This window comes from Ahaetulla prasina, chromosome 1, assembly GCF_028640845.1.
Source record: "Ahaetulla prasina isolate Xishuangbanna chromosome 1, ASM2864084v1, whole genome shotgun sequence".
Lineage (NCBI taxonomy): Eukaryota > Metazoa > Chordata > Lepidosauria > Squamata > Colubridae > Ahaetulla > Ahaetulla prasina.
In genome coordinates this window covers 223338175-223361065 of record NC_080539.1, presented here as the reverse complement: position 1 = coordinate 223361065, position 22891 = coordinate 223338175, and the positions used below count along the sequence as shown (strand labels likewise).

Here is a 22891-nt window from a genome sequence, read left to right as displayed (position 1 = left end):
CCCTGGATTAAACTGAATAATTTACAGATTACCCTAATCTTGCTAGGATAGAGTCTATACAATGTAAACGAGAAGTAGGTCTTCTACATCCACTCTGAATATTTTCAAGGAATTCTTACTTTGAACACTTAGCAATACATTCACCCTTTAAACAGCATCACATGCGATAAATCTTTTTTGAAGTAAAAAGAGTTAGGGATATTAAATCTCTGTCACTGCATCTTCTTTATTATTACTACTTAGCTACTTAATTTGAGCATTGTTTACACCCAGTGCATCATCTGGGTCTGGCTTATATTAATGAAGTCGGTAAATGGAGCTTTTTATGACCAGATTCTAGGTAAAGGAGATACCTCTCATAAATTTTCTTGAATTCATTTAAATTGGACCATCAAAGCCCAGATTATTTATAATAGTACTGGAGGTAGCAGAAGCAAATTTAACAAGGGCAAAGGTGCAATTCCTCTATACGTGTGAATGGATATAGCAGCACATTTTGTATTTGGTGAAATCAATTGTGGAAAGGGGAATTATGCGAGGTAATGAAGGCAGGCCTACACAAATAAAGCTGCATTTGAGAGAACCCCCTCCATAAAAAACAAACAGTATTTCATGAATATTTTTTCTTTCTAGAGAGTTATTTACCGTATATACTCGAGTATAAGCCGAGTTTTTCAGCACGTTTTTTGTGCTGAAAAACGTCCCCTCGGCTTATACTCGGGTCTATACGGCTTATACTCGAGTTTTTTTTTTTTAAGCCCCTCGGCTTATACTCGAGTATATACGGCTTATACTCGAGTTTTTTTTTTCTTTTTTTCACATTTTACCGGACGGTGCAGTGAGAGGGCGGGGCGGGGGAGCCGCCAGCCTTCTCAGCTGAGGGAGGGAGGGTTTCCCCAACCGGTAGGTGCCTCATTTCCCACCCTCGGCTTATACTCGAGTCCCCAGTTTACCCCAGTTTTTGGGGTAAAATTGGGGACCTCGGCTTATACTCGGATCGGCTTATATTCGAGTATATACGGTATATGGCGTAATCTATAGTTGCCTATTATATATTTCATATTTAGCAAAATTCCTTAGCCTTCCAATTATTTTATGGCTGTGCTGATGGTATTTTCTCTGGAAAAGCCAACTTGGAGACTGGGTAACTTGCATGCACCAATGCTATCTTTTCTACTACAGATGAAAGAATTGCATTTATAAAACCAGGTCACTAGGTTCCTAATTTAACCCTTTCCATTATATCCTAATTATTAAGGACATGTATGATTTTCTTTTCTAAATGGACTGTATCTTGAGGGAGCCAAACTTTATTTAGTTGCGTATTTATTTATCATATAAACAAATATATTAAATTTAATATCAAATTTATCAATAAAATATCAGATTTATCAGTAAAATATCCCTGTTTGTTTATTATATGTAAAAGATCGTTTGTTTTCTGCAACTTCAGTAGTACTAGGTAGTTCTTTAAAGTTTCTTTTGTAGTTACATATTTATTTTAAGGTAAAGGTAAAGGTACTCCTCGCACATACGTGCTAATCGTTCCCGATTCTAGGGGGCGTTTCAAAGCCAAAGAGCCAGCGCTATCCAAAGACGTCTCCGTGGTCATGTGGCTGGCATGACTCAACGCCAAAGGCGCACGGAACACTTTATTTAAGTAAAATATATTTATTTTACTTATACATAAATAAAGTCCTCCCCTGTGGATAGAGTAGGTTTTACATTGCAGACTTTGTTATTGGCTATTGTTATTGATAACGGAAGTGAGGATAAAAAAATACTGAACAAGAATAACAGACCATCAAAATTATGACATTTTTGATTAAGATGACAGTCTTAATGTAACATTGTTATCTTCAGCCCTGCCTTCAGTTTCCATGGTTCTGGGAGGCTATATGAGATTACGATATGCCACTGACATATTTAGATTGCCCTACCAGAAATTTTGTACATCTTCTGCTGCAAGTTCCAACAAAGGTGTAATCAATGCATGGGATGTTCTTGTTTGAATGCTGCTGGAGGAAAATTCTATGCTATTTAGTAGTTCTAGTTTGTATTCCTTAAAATTTAGGTGTTCCTGGCTTCAAAATTTCCACAGCCTGGTCACTTTTTCTTATTTTCTCACTTGTTCTCCTCTGCTCATCCTTTTCACTTTTACTATTTCTTTTCACAGAAATGTTATCGTATTACTATTTTGAAACAAATATTGCATCATTCTTAAACCATTTCCACTTCATATCATACCTTTCCTTCATCGGAGGTTTCCCTGTTCATGAATAATAGCGCACGATCTAAACCAGAGTTTTTCAAACTATGTTTCATGGAACCCTGCTTGTTCTGTGTGAACTTGGTAGGAGGGTTCTTTGAGAGATTAAGGACAAGAAAAAAAATAGTTCACTAGCATGTGGCAGGTTATTTTTTTTTAATCACTAGAGGTTTGCCTCTTGATCAAGATTTCCTGAATATATGTTTTTTTCTAACTTAACAGATTTCGCAGTCAGAGAAAGTTTGACAATCTCTGATCTAAACTCTGCTGTTGTGCATGATCATCTCCATGTTCTTTATTTTGCTATATCTTTATTGTATCTGTCTCTAACAGGCTCATCCCATCTTTGTCCTCCTTCATCTCTAACCTTTGGGTTCTGTAAACTCCTTGAAGGTCCAGAGGTAGTGTACTATAAATCTATCTTGCATGAACATTAGGTCAATTCAGATATTCACTCTTCACATCAGTCTTTTTTAGAATAATGTGTCTTCATGATTAATCTAGACAATCACTTTCAAGGTCTTCATGGCCTTTTTGCAAAAAGGTATCAGATTTTTTAAAAAATGGCTATTCCATTCTAGTCAGGATAATTTTCTTTTTGTAAATGATCTTAATATTTTTCTAATCTGAAAAGTATAAATTAGAAATGGATTGTGCTGTCAGAAATATTTTACCTGTCATTTTATAAACACACACACACACACACACACACACATATTATATATGTATGTGTATGTATACACACATACATATATAATAAAATAAAATTGGGAAGAAGACTGAATGAAAATGTAGAGTGGACTTGGACAATGAATATCTTTAGTTTAGCACTAAAACCTTTGTAGATTTTTAAAAAATAATGATTTCCCTCCCAATATTTCTGGGATCATAATTGAATGAGCGCACTGCATTCAAACTTCCTACATGTCCCCCCCCAAAAAAAACAACTATAGTTCCCACAAACTCCTTGGGAGAATGAAGGATGACTGAAGAGTTCAGTGCTTCAATCTTAAACACTCCTGATATGAATAAGCTCTATGCAATTTTGTAAAGAAATATGCATCATTGCAAAATAGAGATAGCCTTCTAACAGTGATCCTGGCAAAATGTGTTTATTGCAATAGCAATAGTCAGCTTTCATTTGATTCATATTTTACACATTACTTGATCAGGGACATGTGTTATAGTTGGGATTAGATTGTATATGATTCAATTCCCCACCACCACCACCTTGCCCCTTTGCCAGGAATTGAATTCTTAAGTTTTATATAGGGTACTTTATTGCACTTTATATAGGGCACTTAGCTTCATGAGCTATAATGGATCTGTCTTCAGGATTTGCAGGAAAGTGGATATATGGATAAGCTATGAAGGAATAGCTTTCCTTATTTGAACTCTCAGAGTAGAGAGATAGAGTTGTTACCTTATGTCAGTGATGGCTAACCTTTTTGCTGTCGTGTGCCAAAAGCAGGGGGAACGCAGGGGGTGGGTGTTGCGTGTGCGCGTGCCCACGTCCATAATTCAATGCGTCCCACCCACCCCACTCATGCGCACATGACCCCCCCCCAAGCTCCCCCTGCTTTTGGCATGCGATGGCACGGTGGGCCTGGTAGGCCTGTTTTTTGCCCTCCGCAGGCTCCAGAGGCTTTCTTGGAGCCTGGGGAGGGTGAAAATGGCCCTCTGAACTCCCTCAAAGGCACTCCAGAGGCCAGAAACAGCCCGTTTCCTGACTTCCAGTGGGTCCTGAAGGCCCAAAAATCAGCTGGCCGGCACACGCATGTGTGCTGAAGCTGGGCTAGGGCAACGCTTGCATGCCCACAAATATGGCTCTGTGTGCCATCTGTGGCACGCATACTATAGGTTCACCATCACAGCCTTATGTCATGCTTTTTGTATTCAATGTTCCATGACATCATCACCCAAGAGGGGTGACTGTTTCAACAATTTTATTTTATTTTATTTTTATTTTAATCCCGCCTTTATTATTTTTATAAAGAGCTCAAGGCAGTAGTGCATAACTAATACTCTTTCCTCTGCTTGTTTTCTTCCAGGAGGCATTAAACAACCAATTTCACATTCACCATTTAAATACAAGTTGAATCATGAGCTTTAGTAAATCAATAAAGTAAATGGCTTTAGCAAACTTTTATAATGTGCTGCGTATTGCAAATAGACTAAAAGTTTTTATTCAGTTGGCCCTAATTATTTTCAGAAAGTTATGATCAAGAAAGTATATTACTTATATATGTAGTAATGGCCTATACTTTGCAACATGAAATGTTTTGTATATAGATATGATGTATATGAATTTTTCATTTAAATGTCTCTTCAGTAGAAGGCCCTTTCAGGTGGTAGCACCTAGCAAATCTTCAATTAATTTGAAAAAGCTAAGTAGCATTTGCCCTGATTATTATTTAAATGTGAGACTAGACTGGGAAATCCAGAACTATAGACTGATATTTTTAAAATTATTATTTATCTACTGTTACCAAGCAAACTGCAATCCCTTCTCTGAGGTTCACTGGACTCAAGGGAGAATTTACTTTTTATCTCAACTGACTGTTTTATAACAACAATACAGAAAAGTGTTAGTATTCTGTAATAACAATTTTTTCCAGCAGGTCAGATTGTTTCCCCACAGTCTGCACCAACCATTGAAACCAAAAATGATGTCAGCCGAGAAAACAGCACTGTTGACTTTAGTAAGGTAAGACTGTAACGTGAATCTTTGAATGGTAAGAGTACAGCTTCGTTCTGGCAATAAAGCATGTTTCATTTCAGTGTAATAAATTATAACTGGCCGTTGTCTCATACCACATGCATTTTATGTAAATAAACGGAGGGGGCTACATTTTATCATTTAAAACAAATGATCCTTTAAAAAAAATGGTTCATTTCATTCCATATCACTGTGAAGACATCATTAAACTTTAGAAGAGATGAAAGCTATGTTTCAATATCTGAGCCGAAAGATCATTGAAATGAAGTGGTAGCATTCTCAAGCATTTCCCATCTCTGAAAATGAAACGTGGGGACAATATATTTAAAGCTTAGTGCAGTAGAGTTCTGACTGATTGACTCACTCGTCCTTTCCATGCTGTCACTACAATATTAAGGTATAAAAATTGCTCTGTGTGATTTCAACCGTGAAGGAGCCAGTTAATTTCTGTTTGGCAGGAAAATCCTGGAAGTCCCTTAATAAAAACTCTACAGCAGAGGTTTCCAACCTTTAAGACGTGTGGACTTCAACTCCCAGAATTCCTTAGCCACCTATGCTGGCTGGGGAATTAAAGTCCACAAGCCTTAAGGTTCTCTAGGCAGAAGAAGAACATCATGGCTTCAAAACCTAAGGGACTGATTTGTACAAAAGTCAGCAGCACTTTTCCATGCAGCTGTTGACAAAAATAGGGTTGCCAACATGATCGCCAATGGATATGGATATGGCACAAGAAGAAGAAGAAGAAAGAAGAAGCCTTAAAGTTGCCAAGGTTGGATATTCCTCTCTACAGCAGGGGTCTCCAACCTTGGTTCCTTTAAGACTTGCGGACATCAACTCCCAGAGTTCCTCAGCCAACTTAGCTGGCTGAGGGACTCTGGGAGTTGAAGTCCACAAGTCTTAAAGGGACCAAGGTTGGAGACCCCTGCTCTACAGTAAATCTTAACACATTGAACTTCCTGAATATTTTGTTCATTGATAGCTAGTGGCTATTAATAAACTATCAATCCATAACATAAAGCCCCTGCATTGCATACATGAGGACTTGACTCAATTTAGCCATTTCTAAGGAAAGCTGGAAAAGATTTTGCTTGAAATTCAGAAGAGCTATTTATCAGTATTTAAAAGCTTATTTATAAGCTAAGGAAAGAGAACCATAATCTAACTTGCTAGAAAAGAAATATTGCCACTAATTTGTGTATCAATGCTTAATTTAGGATTTGCAGGACAGAGCCAAAGAACTATAACATTAAGGGAGATGCCAGCATGGTAATAAACTTTGAAGAAAGTTTATTAAATTGTCCCTGAATATACTCACAGCACAGGGGGGATCTGTCCCAATCAGATGAGCCCAAATGTTGAGGATGGTTTCTGGAATTTGAATCACAAAGGAGATGCTTTCATTGGCCGAGTTTTATAGCCTTGCAATCTCTCTTTCTCCTTCCATCCCAGAGTTGCTTAGATTAGGCATCAGCAAAGGAAGGTTAGGTATTAATGAAGATTAAGTATCCAGCAGGTACTGGGTCCCTGCTATGACAAAAGAGAGAAATAATTATTTGACTGAGGTTAGAACAAAAAGTTTTGTTATGTCACAATTTGCAAGAGTAAATAGGAAGAGCTAGCTTGTCTAAGCAGCCTCTCTCTTCCAGGTGTTAATTGAAAAATGCAAGGTAATAACAGGGCAATAAGTGCTTTTTCCTTTCTAACTTCTGCCAAGTTTTTACCCCTAAACTCGGCTTTTCTAAAGGAGCAATTAGACCAGCCAAGAAGATGGACCCCCCCCATTTCTTATCCCATAACTTACATACTTAGACTGTTCCCAATAAAATATATCCCAAATGTTTAGCTACAGCCAAACAATTCTTTCTGTGTTTCATTTTCAGAGTATTTGTGGAGATAAGCCTCCTGTTAAATTTGAAAATTGGGAAAGAATCTTCTGCTGACTTAATGCTCAGATTTATATTGGTTCTAATATGTTCTATGACATTTACCCTTTGGCAATATTTAAACCATTTTTAACCATGCACAAAATCTGAGGATTTTGTGATCAAGTTGAGATACTTCATTGCTCACTGTAAATTGTGACAAGCAGCGTGGCTGTCCAAAAGAACTGAAAGGGAAAACATGGATTTAGGGGGAACATTATATAACCAATCTGTAGTTAAAAATTGCCTAAGGGGTGTTGTGTCACCAAATCATGGTTGTATTAGGCTTTGGTTCGACAAACCTCTAGCCACAGCAGTTGGCCTCAGCTGAACCAAGTGGGGCAGGTGAGGATTAAAGAGGGTATCTTTAACTGAGTTTCTCTTCTAAGGGAATTGATGCCAACAGTGCCTTGACTTGTTGTTGAATGTGACATCCAGTCAGTGTGGCTGAGCCAGTTCTAGTTATGTGCTTGCTCCATCTGGTGCCAGGCAGAATATGAGAAGCAGCCTTTTGAACCAGCTGAAGTCTGTTAATTGTGCGTGCAGGGACTAGGAGACCAGCAAAAAGGGCATAACAGTAGTCTATTTGGGATGAAACAGAGAAATGAAAAAGGACACCTTCATCAGGAAGAAAGAGAGAGAGAGGTGAGGACTCACTCTGGCTATCTTTCTATGGTGATTGCAAGCAGCATCTCTTGCTAAATGTTAGTACCAGTTCAATGCTGTGTTTTGTCAGTGCAGTTGGCAGAAATTCCAGGCGTTCTAGAACAGCCTTCCTCGCTCTCGCTCTCCCTGGACCATGCATCTTCTTCCCAGAAGTGAACATGCTTCTTCCTGAGGAAGATAGGATGTAGTCCAATCTTTACGGAAGGTACCAGGATGGGGAAAGCTGCTCTAGATGCTTGTATTAAACGTTTTAAACATCAATAGCCCTGCCACCCTTCATTTCATCTGAAGATTGTCCTTGTAACCTTCAAATATACAAAGTATTTTTTTTAAAGAGATGGCAGATATAAATTTATTTTATACACATGCAAATCCAGAAAAACAGAATCATTTTCCCAGCAAAACTACTTTTAATATTACCATAGCAGTACAATTTTGTATAGGAATTTCCACTGAATTCCATGAAGTTTACTATCAGGTAAGTTGATACAGGACTATAGCCTAGAACAGGGGTCTCCAACCTTAAACACCCAAAGAGCCATTTGGACCCATTTCCCACAGAAAAGAAAACACCAGGAGCCACAAAACCCTTTCCATGCCTGATTATTCCTTGAGCGGCCAGAAAACTAGCATATGTAGTTGAATTAAACATTCTGTTTTCTTTTGAAACTTTTCTTTTCTTGGATTTATCCATGGTTGGCCTACTGGGGGTTGAAAAGCTCAATAAATCGTGTGCCGGCGGGTGTCACACACTGGCGGTTGTGATGCATATTTTGAGTGACAGGGAGCTGCAGCAGAGGGGTGAAAGAGCCACATGAGGCTCCAGAGCCGCAGGTTGTGACCCCTGGCCTAGAATAAACTCACTAAAATCAGATCCAAAGAGAAAGTGCCCTGAGAACTGTGTTCATCTGTACTGTCATCATAATAGAAGTACCCAAAACTATAGCTTTCCCCCCCCTCAACCTTGCCTGGTCCTGCAAGCTAAGCAGGTTCAGGCCTGGGAGAGATGGCTTTGGATGAGAGTCTATCAGAAAACTCGTATGGTGGTGGGCATCCCAGAAGAAGGAGGAGGTGAACGACTTCCATATTGTAGTCAAGGAAACTGCATGCGCGTATCCATTAAATCATCAGGAGCTGAGGTAAACATAACCACGTACCATAAACTGTACCGATTCATATTGGAAAATAGGAAACAGTAATGGCTCTTTTCTGAATATAATTGTCTTAAGTTGATTGGTGATGCATCAGAAATGGGCATCAGATTAAGAAAACCCACATTTAGATCTCCGCTCAGCTGTGTGGTATGGCAGCTTACTCGAGCTTGTTAGTGGATATGCTTCTCTAGGTTTATAAACCCTGCTTTTTTGAGCTAGCCATAGAGCAAGTTGTTATACAAGGGGTATGAGATTTCAGCAATTTCAGTGATTATTTTCTGTGATATTGCACAGGAAGGTCAAAGTATTGTGGTACATCTTATAAGGTTTAGTGATATAATAGGATTTGGGTTGATACTTTTTTTTAAAGTGCACATAGAGCCTTGTATAAGATTACACAGTGGTGCTCAAGACCCCAAAAGTTTGTCAATCCTTGGCTGAGAGATGGTATTTTTAATAGAAGGGAACATATCTAGCTCAAGGTTAAACTATGGAATCCTTGGTCCGCTCTAAGTTTGATTGTTCAGGGAAGACTAAATTCAGAGAGCACCAAGGTCTCCACATGGCATTTTGTTGGAAAAACCACAGTGGTCCATGTATACATAGAGTGCTAAATAAAACACAATATATCTTGTTAGGACTTCACCTTACCTATAAGTAACCAGGGTCAGTGTTACTTTTTCTCAGTCTAATTGACTTAAACTGCTTTTTATGAAGAAAAGATTAGGAGAGAGAAGAAGCAATGCTTAAAGCTGCCTCAACATCTTTGGAGGCCAGGAAGAAATGAAAGACAAACAGATTGCTGCCAACAACAAGCAAGTAAACATACTAAATGAATAAATCACGAGTAGAGTCCTCTGGAATTCAGAAAAAAATATATGCAAATCTCTATAAAACAGTGTCTTGTGTGATATTATCCCTTTCAATTGGCAGAGCAATTTTCGCAGCAGCCAAAGCTTAATTAATAGAAGATAAGAAGCATTATTTGCATTCTATGTGCTTTTTCATGCTTCAGCTGCATTTGTGCTTGAAAAGCCACCCTACAGCCTGAGAATTAACAAACCCAAGGTTTCTCTCTTGTCACTATGAACCTCTAGCCTGATCTGCAGGACTACATGACAACATGATCATATCTCCAATTCATGGATTGTCAAGATCGATGCCATTTGCTGGCCAATTATTTCTAGATGCGGTGAACAATGTATTGCAAATTAATTGATTTTTTTTTTATCAGAAACTGCCAGGGGACATTGCAGAGTGCATTAGGTGACCTCTACTGTTTCATTGGACAATCTATTTGACGGCAATTGATTAACCAAGTTGGAGTTGTGCAGAATACTTGCTTTGTAAGCTCCCAGCTCTTTGGGTTTATTTGGCTTGAGCAGGTGCCCAAAGCCATGTTGCTGATCAGTGGAAATGAGATTGGGGACGAGAGGAAGGGCAGTTTATATGAACCCAAAAGCACCCCACTAAACAAAATCTTGGCTTGGCTTCCTCTTTGCTGAATTGTATGAGGGCTCAATTACAATCCTGCCATCAAAAGTAACTCAAATCCTTCCAAGCATGTGCATATGCTTTCTCCCATCTGTGAAGTAGTCCTCCCTTAAAAGAACTATTCCATTTCAAGCAATCAGTGATAATTCCTCGGTACCGGATAAATATGTAGATTTAAATTATTATTCCACAAGAAATATGTAAATAAGATGGCAAAGCAGCGAAAAAAAGAACTCTGGGCTTAATTTTTGGAGATGTTAAAAGTTTTGAAAACGATTTCATAACACAGACAACGCCATGGCGCTTAAATTCTGTCCATGTGCCAGAGCCATTTGCAAGAAAACAACTTTGTAAACACTATTGAAGACACACTGCACACTGCTACTGACAGATGGCTGCGAGATAGACATTAAAATGGTCACTTTAACAGTTTATATTGGATTTGGTCACTGTTTTTGTGTTTAGATTGGTAATGGGAAAGCAAATGGGAGAGAAAAGCAGTAATTTGAAATTCTCAGAATATGAAGCTGTGACATCAATTTGAACATGTTGTTTTGTGAACTACTCTTCATAACATTTAGAAAGGTATTATGGGGAGAACACAAATAAAATATGTTTGTGAACACCAGACAGTTAACTGTTAACATAAAGTAAATGACACAAATCAAAGAGGAGGGAAAAAAAAGAATGCTTTTCAATAATTTGACAAATAGAGTAGCAAGTCGGAACCCTTTCTTCATGTGGATCTTTGCATTGTCAGTTTCAAAGATCACCCTAAAAGCTTGTTGGAAAGATTGTGCATGACCACAGATGGTGTTTCACCCTGAAATCTTACGTGATATGGAGGAAAGGATGGTAAAATCTTGTGAGATTTTGATGCAAAAGCACCAAAATCTCGTAAGATTTGCCAATTTTCTGAGATCTGAGATTTAGCCCATTTAATGTTTTATTTGGTTTTTCAAGGCTACCTGCAATATCCTCAGTCATTTGGGGCTTGTGTTTTTAGTATAGGAGCTGCTGTGGCCTAGAGGTGGAGCTCTTACCTCACAATCAGGAGGTTGTGAGTTCGATCCTAGGTAGAGGTAGAGATCCTGGGCAGGGGGTTGGACTAGATGACCTGCAAGGTCCCTTCCAACTCTGTTAATCTGATTGAGTATAATAACAATTAATTACCATATAATTATAGTATAATTGCATATATGTTACAATAATTTCTAATGACTTGAGAGAAATTTTAGTTTAAGCACATTAAACTAGGATTTTTTTAAAAAAAGAACTGTGGTTGTAGAATGCTATTTTCATGACTGTGGACTGTAATAAAACCACTGTATCAAGCTAGTTACCCAGGCCGTATCCTCACTATGCCTAGATAAAGGTAGGACCAGGAAGAGAGAGAGAGCTTTTGCTTTAATCCTGTTGATTCCTTATTTTTGTATTTGCCTAAGGACAATACCTGTATCGACATTCCCAGCATTAGCTGAACCTTTCTTTTGATTTTTCTCAGTGGTATTATTTAGTGAATCTTTGGCACAGCAGTTAATAACAAATTGCTTTATTGTAAGGCTGCACTCTCTTTGTGTTGTATAGAATTTCTCCTTACTTTCTCAAAATGCTAACACAACCCCTTTCAACACCAGCCCACATCGTAATGGTTACTTTTCTTGCATTAAATAATGCTCCTAAGCGTTCTCACATTGGATTTTGGGGCAACAGGAAATTCGGTGCAATTAGTAGGTAACTGTTCTACTATAATGCTGCTCTTTCTTTCCTTTTGTTTACAAATCCTTGTCTTCTCAGAAAGCTAATACAGCCTTGATTCCAAAATAATGGTTTCTGGAGAGAGAAAGATTAGAAGTCTTTCAACTGTTTGCTTACTATCTTTGCAAGTACCTTGGCTGATATAATCTAATGAGAGATCCATTATGCTTAACACTAACAGTGTAACAGTGCCTCAATAAAACAGTGGAGGCCTCCTGTGGAATTTTCCCCAAACACTTATGCATCCTACTGAGGAAAATATTTTTCCTCAGAGGGAGGCATTGTAGGTAACGGAGTGAAGAACATTTTGTTACAGTAACAGCAAACACAATTTAAAGTAGCAAAGTTTTAACAATGCAAGTGTGATGTGTTGAATTTTTAACAGCATTGTTGGTTTTGTGACAGTGGAGCACCTGAGCAAGTTCTGTGTTGAGCCATTGGGTCCTAACAGGAGTGTTTCCCAACCTTGACAATTCCCTGAAGTGTGGACTTGAACTCCCAGAATTCCCCAGCTACATGTCATTGCTAAAAATTCCGTGGAGTGGAAATCCATGGAAGTTGTCTAGATTGGGAAACACTATTCTAATGTCTTATTCTGTCAAAGGAAAACTTCATTGGATGCTTTACGTAGAGCAGCAGCTGCCAGTCATGTTGCATTTTACAGTGGGCAGGAATCACTTTTGAGGCATAGACACAGTCATAATAATCATGGAACAATAATTGTCATCCTGTGAGCAGTAAATGGGGATTCTGAGTTTATGTTTCTTGATTTCCATGGAAATGAATCATGAGGTTCTAGCGTGAGCCACCTGGCTCACTTCATGGCAGAACTGCCACACTGAAGCACCTTCCAAACAGTGGTGGGTTGCTACCGGTTCTCCCGGATCGGACAAACCGGTAGCAGCGGCAGTGGTGGGAGGCTCCGCCCACCTACCCGGACACTTCTGTGCATGTGCGCCCACAAGCAAACCTGTAGCAAACTAAATTGAAACCCACTACTGCTTCCAAGTGAAATGTGCTATTTTTCTTCCGCAATAATAAAACCATTGTCAATTTTGTAAAGCAAAACCACAATCTCATTTTCATTCATGAATTTACTTAAAATTTTAAATGGAAGTAAAAATGACTACTACTTTTGTCAGTAAGCATGAATGACTCCAATTTTATTTTTTTTAAAAAATGGTCAGATCTTTGGTCCTATTGGAATCAATCATGTTGAACAAATTAATTAACTCATTGGTTGAAGATTATTTGGATCGGAATTCTTAAATTGCCTTTTCAAGAGCTGTAGAATCAGCAACCCTAAATAGACTTTGCACAATACCAGAAATATTAGCCTTTTAGAAGGTATCAATATGACTAAGATACTATTTGCAGATAGTAGATTATATTTAGAGCACAAATATGAGCATTAATTGTTCAATTAACTGCCAAGTCTTAAAAACCCACAATTAAAGCTTTTATTGTTTGATAACTTCAATTAATTTATCAGAGTTTGTACCTGCACTAATACATGTTTATGCTAACTTATCCTGTGGTTAATGATCCATGATGTATCAATGTGTCAGTGAAATTAAATGCTAGGAATCTTCACATCTGTTAGATTCTCTCATTTTCCCTCCCATCCTTCTTTTTCTTGTATGCCTTTTTTTTTTTTAATGATCAGGTTGATCTACATTTCATGAAAAAAATCCCTCCTGGAGCTGAAGCCTCAAACATTTTGGTTGGTGAGCTTGAATTCTTGGATCGTGCTGTAGTCGCTTTTGTTAGATTGTCTCCTGCTATGTTGCTCTCAGGATTGACAGAAGTTCCAATCCCATCAAGGTAATTTATGACCACTGCTAAGAAAGAAATATAATTATTCTAGCTTGGTTTAAATCCTGCAGCTCACAGATAAAAAGAATAGGGGCCAGCCAGGGAATAAAGAAGACTGCTCTGAATAATATTAAGGATTATATATTGCTACAGAGTACCATTTGTGAAGACCCCCTCACCACCCAAATTGGACAATATCATTGATGCTAGACTTACAAGATCTCTGACTAGTTTAACAAAATTCCTGATTTGTATAGCAAACAGCTGTAGCCAAAATGTTTTCCTTCCATCCATCCATGAGATAAGAAGTAACTGACAACCATCATCACTGAGTACTGTATGATGTATGCACAATTATACTTTGAAGGTTAAGCTGTCTCAAACTTTATATAAGATTGCAGTTATTTAATGGCCTGCAATAAAGTCAGAAGAAGGTCTAAATTTCATAGGCTATCCTCTTTCTCTTTTTCCTTTTTACAATTTTAAAAATTTAAATCCATATATGAAAATTCTAAGAGAGTTTGAATGAAAATTTCCATTTAAATTTGGTAGAAAAATGGGTTTTGTATTCATGATTAACAGGAAATCTTTTTATAGAAAGCTGGGAGGGAAGTTCATGAGCCTAAATAGAACATAACAAGATTAACTATTCTAAAAAATGACAAGATATCTGCACAAACAGAAATGATTCTCATTTTGTTTTGTGTGATATTATGTTTTGAAATAGTTACAGTTTAATAATATATTAAGAAACCATTTTTATTTGTATACTTCTGTTTAGTTTTAAAAAAATACATGAACCCAAAAGTTACTAGGCGAGGATGTAATAATTCCAATTAGGTCATCCCCAGGGGAAGTGTTTATAATTTTCTTTAAAAATAATATATTCTTGGGGATTTTTTTTTTAAAAAAATGGTATATCAATGTTTAAAAGATTTTTTCTCCAACTTGTAAAATACAAATTCAAGAGCCGTTAAAACAGAGACTAGGTTTCTTCTAACTTGTATTTGTTCAGATACTAGAATTATGTAACATTAACTGAATATTTTTGTGTTTTATTTTTCATAGATTTTTATTTATTCTTCTGGGACCCTTGGGAAAAGGTCAACAGTATCATGAGATTGGCAGGTCAATTGGAACATTAATGACAGATGAGGTACTTATCCATTCATAGGCGTTGATTAAATCCATTGAAAAGTTACCTATTTTAAAGTCCTTTGTATGAAGATTTATTGTATCACCACGTCCTTCTAAAATGCTTTAGTTTAATAACTAGCAATTTCTTAATTCAATATTTTGAATCACAGTGAACAATAATGAAAATGACCAGGAAAATAATTTTTATGATTTGCTGAGAAACAACTGTGTTTGGATTTTTTTCCTCTTAGAAATCAAATCTCATGGAGTTCCTTTTTTCTTTTATAGGTATTTCATGATGTTGCGTATAAAGCTAAGGATCGCAGTGACTTAGTCGCTGGAATTGATGAGTTTCTTGATCAAGTGACAGTTCTCCCTCCAGGAGAATGGGACCCAACAATTCGTATAGAACCTCCCAAAAATGTTCCTTCTCAGGTATTTATTTTTATTTATTTATCGTTTATATTTATATTCCTCATTTCTTCCAGTTGTGATACAATTACATAAGATATCATCAGTGCTCTACAATGTTTACCTCTCCTATAGGTCATTGGCTTCTCAAACAGTTTTTCCCATGATTTTTCAGAGACATATTTCCATTAACACGGCTTGACTAAATCAATAAAGATTCTATTCTATTCTATTCTATTCTATTCTATTCTATTCTATTCTATTCTATTCTATTCTATTCTATTCTATTCCATTCCATTCCATTCCATTCCATTCCATTCCATTCTATGCCACTCCAGTCCACTCCACTCCACTGCTTATATGAGTCAGTGAAAGTCTGAGCATCTTTGTCATTGTATTTTTTTATTATTATAAATAAATTTTACCAAGTAGACATAGAAAGAGATTCTAGAAAGAGGTATGACAGTAGCACGTATATAGAAATAGCAATAGCACTTAGACTTATATACTGCTTCATAGTGCTTTACAGCCCTCTCTAAGCGGTTTTACAGAGTCAGCATATTGCCCCCAACAATTTGGGTCTTCATTTTACCCACCTCTGAAAGATGGAAGGCTGAGTCAACCTTGAGCCTGGTGGGATTTGAACTGCCAAATTGCAGGTAGCTGGTAGCCTGCAGTATTGCACTCTAACTACTGCAGCACCGAGGCACATATGTCAGTAACATGTCCTTGTGCTAAATCAGCAGGAATATGCTTCTTCTCTGCCTTGACTTGAACATCATTGTACTTGAATAGTCTCAGCAATGTAACAGATATGATGGACACGGCATCCCAGAAACCCACAGGAGAAAGATGGCTGAATATAGTCCTTTTTCCTTTTTAGTTTTTACTCTCGTGCTGAAGCCCCAGAAGATGTTATTAACTGATAAGGAGGCTCTTATTGTAGCATTTTTCCAGACGCTTCTATCAGATTGTGCTTGGTATCTCCAGATGCTAGAAGTTCTGTTAAATAAGTTGCTTTGGTGACTTTCATTTGTGAAAGATGCCTACTAAAGGAAGCTAGATGTGATATTTCTAATTTACCTTGACAGTTTCTTTTCAGTCCGCAATTTGGAATGGAAAACAAATTCAAAACAGACACATCCATTTTTTCATTTAGGAGAAACGTAAAATTCCAGGTGTACCAAATGGAACTGCTGCTCATGGAGACCCAGAGCCACTTGGAGGACATTCGGGGCCAGAATTACAACGCACTGGAAAGTTAGTAGTAAGATAGTATTTTTATTTGATTCCATACATATGTAAATATCCATCCATACACACAGAAAGAAAGACATGCAAGGCTCTTTTTAAAAAAATATGATCTAGCACCCACCTGAAGCTCAGTAGGTGTTACGATACGTGCATATAAACGATGGTTAAAATGAATAGGCTGTCCCATTTATTTGAAATCAATACTTATGTAAATGTCTTTCCTCTATTAAAATGGATTGGGTTCGCCTGCATATATATTTATGCCTTGCAAACAATTACTAAATTGGTATGCATATCATTTAACACATTAAAAATAGCCATGCAATAAATAGAGTCATGATAGTCTCTATGCTTTAAGTGGCAAATTCCAGTCCCATATTTCTTTGTAAAGTGCAGGTGCAGCTGTTTTGTATGGAGAGCCCCATTCCATTTAATGAAGGAAGGAAGGTTAATTTTCTGTATTAAATGTATAATTTTACTTGCATTGTTTCAAGTATTGTTAGGTAGATTATACTGTAGCTGCCTTATGTTGTTAAGGAAAAAACAATATAAAATTAAAAAAAATACTGACCTTTTCACTTTAGAAACTTGTTAAAATTGTTCAAGTTTTGTTCAATTGCTAAAATACTGAAATTCAGTATGTGCATATGTTTTTTAACAAATTAAGAAAAATTCAGATCATAACTGTCATCCTGTGGATGATTACTACTGGTAGGAAGTTTACATAGGAATAGGGATAGTTACTATATAATATTGTTATAACAGAAACTCCAATGTTTTGGAATTCATAGGAAATTGTTCCTCTCAGTTAATGCTGAAAACCTGGTTAGGTGACCATTTTGGCTTTCTCTCAAGCAAAGCCACTGAACTTCCTAATTGTAAGCATCACATTAATATATACTCTTGTGGGCCTAGTAGCAACTTTGAAGATCTCTCCATACTATCTGGCTGTGTTTGCATACGAACAGGAAGTCCTCTTGTCAGGATTTCTGCCAAAATGAAGTGGCCACAGTTCTGCTTTCTCTAATATCTCAATGGCAGTAAGCTGTGGCAGTAACCTACCATCAAGGATATTTCAATATCTAATACTGATGTTAGAGAACCAATTTGATGTGGTGGTTAAAGCATCAGGCTCTGTGGTGGGCTGCTGCCGGTTTGGTCTGGTTCGGGTGAACTGGTAGTTCCGACCAGCTGCTGGGTCCATCCACCCACCCTGGCGCTATCACATCCTGTATAATTGCCAGTTTTTCGATGTCGTGTGCATGCACGGAAGGTGCATCGCGCTCACATTTTCAGTTCTGGGTGAACCGGTTGTTACAGTATGTGACGCCCTCCTCTGATCAGGCTAGAAATGGGAAGGTGGTGAGCTGGAGACTTCTTGATTATTTCATACCTCATTTTAAGAATGAATGCAAATATCACATTCAATTTTAGTGTAACTATAAGTTTCTGTTTAAAACAAAATAAAAATCACCATCACATTTTAGTAATATTCATTCTTTTTCACTCTCTTTAGGCTCTTTGGGGGCTTGGTATTAGATATCAAGAGGAAAGCGCCATTCTTTTTGAGTGACTTCACCGATGCATTCAGCTTGCAGTGTCTAGCATCTTTTCTATTCCTCTATTGTGCTTGTATGTCTCCTGTTATCACATTTGGCGGTTTGCTGGGAGAAGCAACAGAGGGTCGTATAGTATGTGTTGCAATTGGATTTTCAGCCCTTACTGTATCTATTTGTCCCTATCCCTACCCCAATAAATAAAATGTTCTGGGTGGCATTTTCTAAGGATCGGTTCCCAAGTCACAGCTCTCAATTCTGCTTTTTTTTTTTTAATACACAGAGTGCAATAGAATCTCTGTTTGGCGCATCAATGACTGGAATAGCTTACTCACTGTTTGGTGGGCAGCCTCTTACCATATTGGGTAGCACAGGACCAGTTTTGGTGTTTGAAAAGATATTATTCAAATTTTGCAAGTAAGTGCTCCATGTTCCTCCTTTTTGAGTTTCACCGTTTCTGCCTTCCTTTGAACGAGACTCTTATAAAGACTCAAAAAAATTGTGCTAGGTCTTTTGATATGTTTAACCTCATTTCTAAAAATCTGCTACTGATTGGTATTAGCACTGGAGTAGAGCCATAAGCCTTGCCCATAGCTTGAACGATCAGGGATGATGAATACTATTTTTAACTACCATCTTAAAAATTCCTGAATATCTTTGAGTTTCCATCTTTGAGCATTAAGAGTGGTTAATTTCAGGCCAAAGTACTGCAGATTGGACAGACAAAGGAAAAAACAAGATGGCAGCATCCTTGAGCCAGGGTGGCACAGAGGTTAAAATGCAGGATTGCGAGCTAACTCTGCTCACATTGCCAGCAGTTCAATTCCTTCAATCCTAGCCGGCTCAAGGTTGACTCAGCTTTCCATCCTTCCAAGGTCGGTAAAATGAGGACCCATTTTGTTGGGAGAAATATGCTGACTCTGTAAACCGCTTAGAGAGGGCTGTAAAAGCATTATGAAGCGGTATATAAGTCTAAGTGCTATTGCTATATCGCTATTGCTATATCTTCTCATTTGACCACCACAATAATATTTTTTAAAATCTATTAATAGGGAATACGGACTGTCTTACCTTTCTTTGCGAGCGAGCATTGGTTTATGGACTGCAATTCTGTGCATCATTCTCGTTGCGACCGATGCAAGTTCTTTGGTGTGCTATATTACTCGGTTTACGGAAGAAGCTTTTGCATCTCTTATCTGCATCATTTTCATTTATGAGGCCTTAGAAAAGCTCTATCATCTCAGAGAAACATATCCGATCAACATGCATAATAACTTGGAACTTCTAACACAATACTCGTAAGTAAGATTTTTTACATTAATCTTTACTGATGTTGTTTGCTAAAGGGAGAGTTTCTACTGTGAGAATCAGGAAGGAAATGCCCAATAGGAAGAGAGATTTGATATTTCTTGCTCAGGTTTGGCTCCCTGTTCATGAATCTCATGTTGATGAACTTGTCAAGATCACCAAGATCACATTGATATCTGTTGTTTGTCAATATTTCAATTAGTTTTTTAAATAAAGGGGGTATAGAAGAAGGCTTTTTGTGATATGGACTCATTATCTCCCCTTTTGTTATTATCATACTTATTAATTTTGAAGTTGCATTTTACACTGTTTCTTCTGTTCATATAATAAAGGAAATTGTTACAAATTCAAAGAAATGTTAATCTGATGTTTTCCAAAAAGAAAATGTATTTCATGAATGTTAGCTTTAATGCAATAACTAATAGATATGGTAGGATGGGACTGGTTTTATTTTTTTTAGAGAAATGTCTGTGAGGATTCTCCTTTTCAGGTAAGAGCTACTGCACCGCCTCTTGATAGGAGTCGTATAAGCCAAAAACGTTTAGCAACTCAGATATTCTGCAATGTAAACATTTCAACAAAACTATTCTGAATTATATAAAGTGTTCACCTAACCCTAAAATTAATTATACTTAGTTCTCTTTGCATTAAATGAAATAATCAACACATTTGGTAGAACTAAGTTTATGCTAGCTTAGTCTTTATCTTAGTCCTAATGCTAAAAATCTGACTAGTTTGTTGTTAAACTATTTATTTATTTATTTATTTTGTCACAACAATATATGTAGGTATCATACAAAAAAGATTATATAGTATATAAACACATATATGAGTAAATATAAGGAGGTATAAGCATATATATATATATAGGAAGAAGAAAAGAAAAACAATAGGACAGGAACTGTAGGCACGTTTGTGCGCTTATGCACGCCCCTTAAACTATGTGGTTGCATAGGTTTCCTCTGAAAATAATCTGGACACTGCAGTTACTGCCAGGTTTCCAAGTAACACCCCCAACGAAAGAAGTCTCCGAGGCTAGAAGTTCCTCAAAGTTCCATTTTATTAGAGATGTCATATTGGCACATCTGAGAATACCTGAATCTGAAAGCTTCCAGGTTTTCCCCACCCAAAAGAAAGACTAAGTCCCTTCCCCTGCACCCACATGTCCATCACATGGTCCAATCAATGCACCGTCCCAACTGGAGATGCCTTCCAGTCACACCACTCCAGGTGCAGGGCAGGATGTCCTTGACTCTCAGAGAAAAGAATGTTATTATGGCTAAATATCTCTCCAACTCCATACAATCCCCCCTCCCAGTTTCCCACAGCACTAAATGTGGCAGCCCTGAAGATCCAAAGTAAAAGATGGCTTCCAGGACTGACAGTTAGTGTACAATACTGTGACATACTGCCTGAATATCTTTTAGATACCATACAGCAGTGGCCACCAATCTTTTGGGCACCAAGGACCGATTCCATGGAGAGATGCTTTTTTTTGAACTAGAGATGTGCTGCCTGCATGCCATGGATGGAGCACCGCTTGTTTGCACAGCCCATTTCTGGTATACCTCAGACAGGTGCTGCTCCAGGGGCCAGGGGTTGGGGACCCTGCCATATAGGATCTGTCCTGGTTGCCTATATGTATGCTAGTGATTGGGTTTTTAAGATTTTAGAAGTGACATTTCAGAGGCCCTTGATACTTGAAAGAGGGCCTTCCCCGATACATACATCAAGATATTTAGGACAGGGCGCCCTCAGCACCCTAGCTAGGAAAGGGGCATCATGAGAGAATGCTCTAGGGGGCCTTCTTTGTCATAGTTTCTATCAGCCCAACTAGGTAGACCAGGCTAAGAAAGCAGCTCCTTAGGAAGGCTAAAGCTACTATTATTAAAATTGGCTGTAATAATATCGCCTTACAAGTCTAATTGTGCTGTATCCCCTTCCTTTTCTTATACTCTTGTGGATTAATGAGGTGTCTTTTGAACCATCTGAGAAAACTATTTTGTGGGATTAATATATGGTTTTCCCCAGTGGTGGGTTTCAAAATTTTTTACTACTGGTTCTGTGGGCGTGCCTTGGTGGGCATGGCATGGCTTGGTGGGCATGGATTGGTGAGCATGGCAGGGGAAGAATACTGTAAAATCTCCATTCCCACCCCACTCTAGGGGAAAGTTACTGCAAAATCCCCATTCCGTCCCAATCAGCTGGGACTTGGGAGGCAGAGAATAGATGGGGGCAGGGCCAGTTAGAATTTTTACTACCAGTTCTCTGAACTACTCAAAATTTCTGCTACCGGTTCTCCAGAACTGGTCAGAACCTGCTGAAACCAACCTCTGGTTTTCCCCTTTTCATCTTGGTAAGAGAGCTTAACTATTTCTATCAAGGTCATCTTCCTCTCAACAGCTTTGGACTGTTGGAAACAGTTACTGTTTCTCCAACTATAAGATTGCTTTCGATTTGGTGCCAAGGAAAGACTGGCTTTTTACTTTTATACTACCGTGTTTCCCCGAAAATAAGACCCTGCTTATATTTTTTTTGAACCCTGAAATAAGCGCTTGGCCTTATTGCCATGCGCTCAAAAGCCCCATTGGGCTGATTATCAGGGGATGTCTTTTTATTTTTTTTTATTGAAAGGGTTTTAAAAAACAAAAACATTTTTCCCCCTTTTTCCCCCCTCCCTCCCAAAAAACCCCCTTCCCCCCTCCCTCCCCCCCCGGCTTCCCGGGTCAATCACAAGGTATTGTTATACATAAACCAAACATAGAATAAAAATTTCCCTTCCAATCCAAATAACCACATCCAAAGCTTTTCATCTCCCAACCCCCTCCCCATTACATAAAATAACTTTCTAATTATTCAAAGGCAATCTGATATTTCTTAATCTGATATCTATTTTGTAGATAATCAATCCATTTTTCCATTCAATTAAATATCTTTCCTGCGTATTGTCTTTTAAAAAGCTGAGATTTTAGCCATCTCAGCCAAATTAATAACTTTCAATATCCATTCTTCTATTGTAGGTATCTCTTCTTTCTTCCAGTATTGTCCAATCAACAGTCTTGCTGCTGTTATTAAATTCAGAATCAATTTAGTCTCAATCCCTGTACAATCCGTTATAATTCCCAAAAGGAAAAATTGTGGCAGGAACTTTATCTTCTTCTTCAGTACATTTTGAATAATCCACCAAATTCTTATCCAAAAGACCTTAATTTTCTTGCAAGTCCACCAAATATGAAAATATGTAGCATCATCACAATCACACCTCCAACATTTCGCTTGGATATTAGGATACATACATGATAATTTTTTGGGATCTAAGTGCCATCTATAAAACATCTTATAAAAATTTTCCTTAAATTCTGTGCTTGTGTAAACTTAACATTTCTAACCCAAATTTTCTCCCATGTTTCCAACATTATTGGTTCCTG

General features: G+C 37.7%; 1 protein-coding gene across 1 annotated transcript in view; it reads left to right on the top strand.

The window, feature by feature from the left end:
- Positions 1–22891, top strand: part of SLC4A10 (solute carrier family 4 member 10) — an 88458-nt gene that overhangs the window by 11965 nt on the left and 53602 nt on the right. Inside the window, exons 3-10 of the mRNA XM_058188317.1 lie at positions 4891–4976; positions 13649–13806; positions 14866–14953; positions 15223–15369; positions 16505–16605; positions 18116–18290; positions 18439–18572; positions 19208–19453. Of these exons, the coding sequence (XP_058044300.1) occupies positions 4891–4976; positions 13649–13806; positions 14866–14953; positions 15223–15369; positions 16505–16605; positions 18116–18290; positions 18439–18572; positions 19208–19453 (1135 nt within the window). The remainder of the gene's footprint in view (positions 1–4890; positions 4977–13648; positions 13807–14865; positions 14954–15222; positions 15370–16504; positions 16606–18115; positions 18291–18438; positions 18573–19207; positions 19454–22891) is intronic.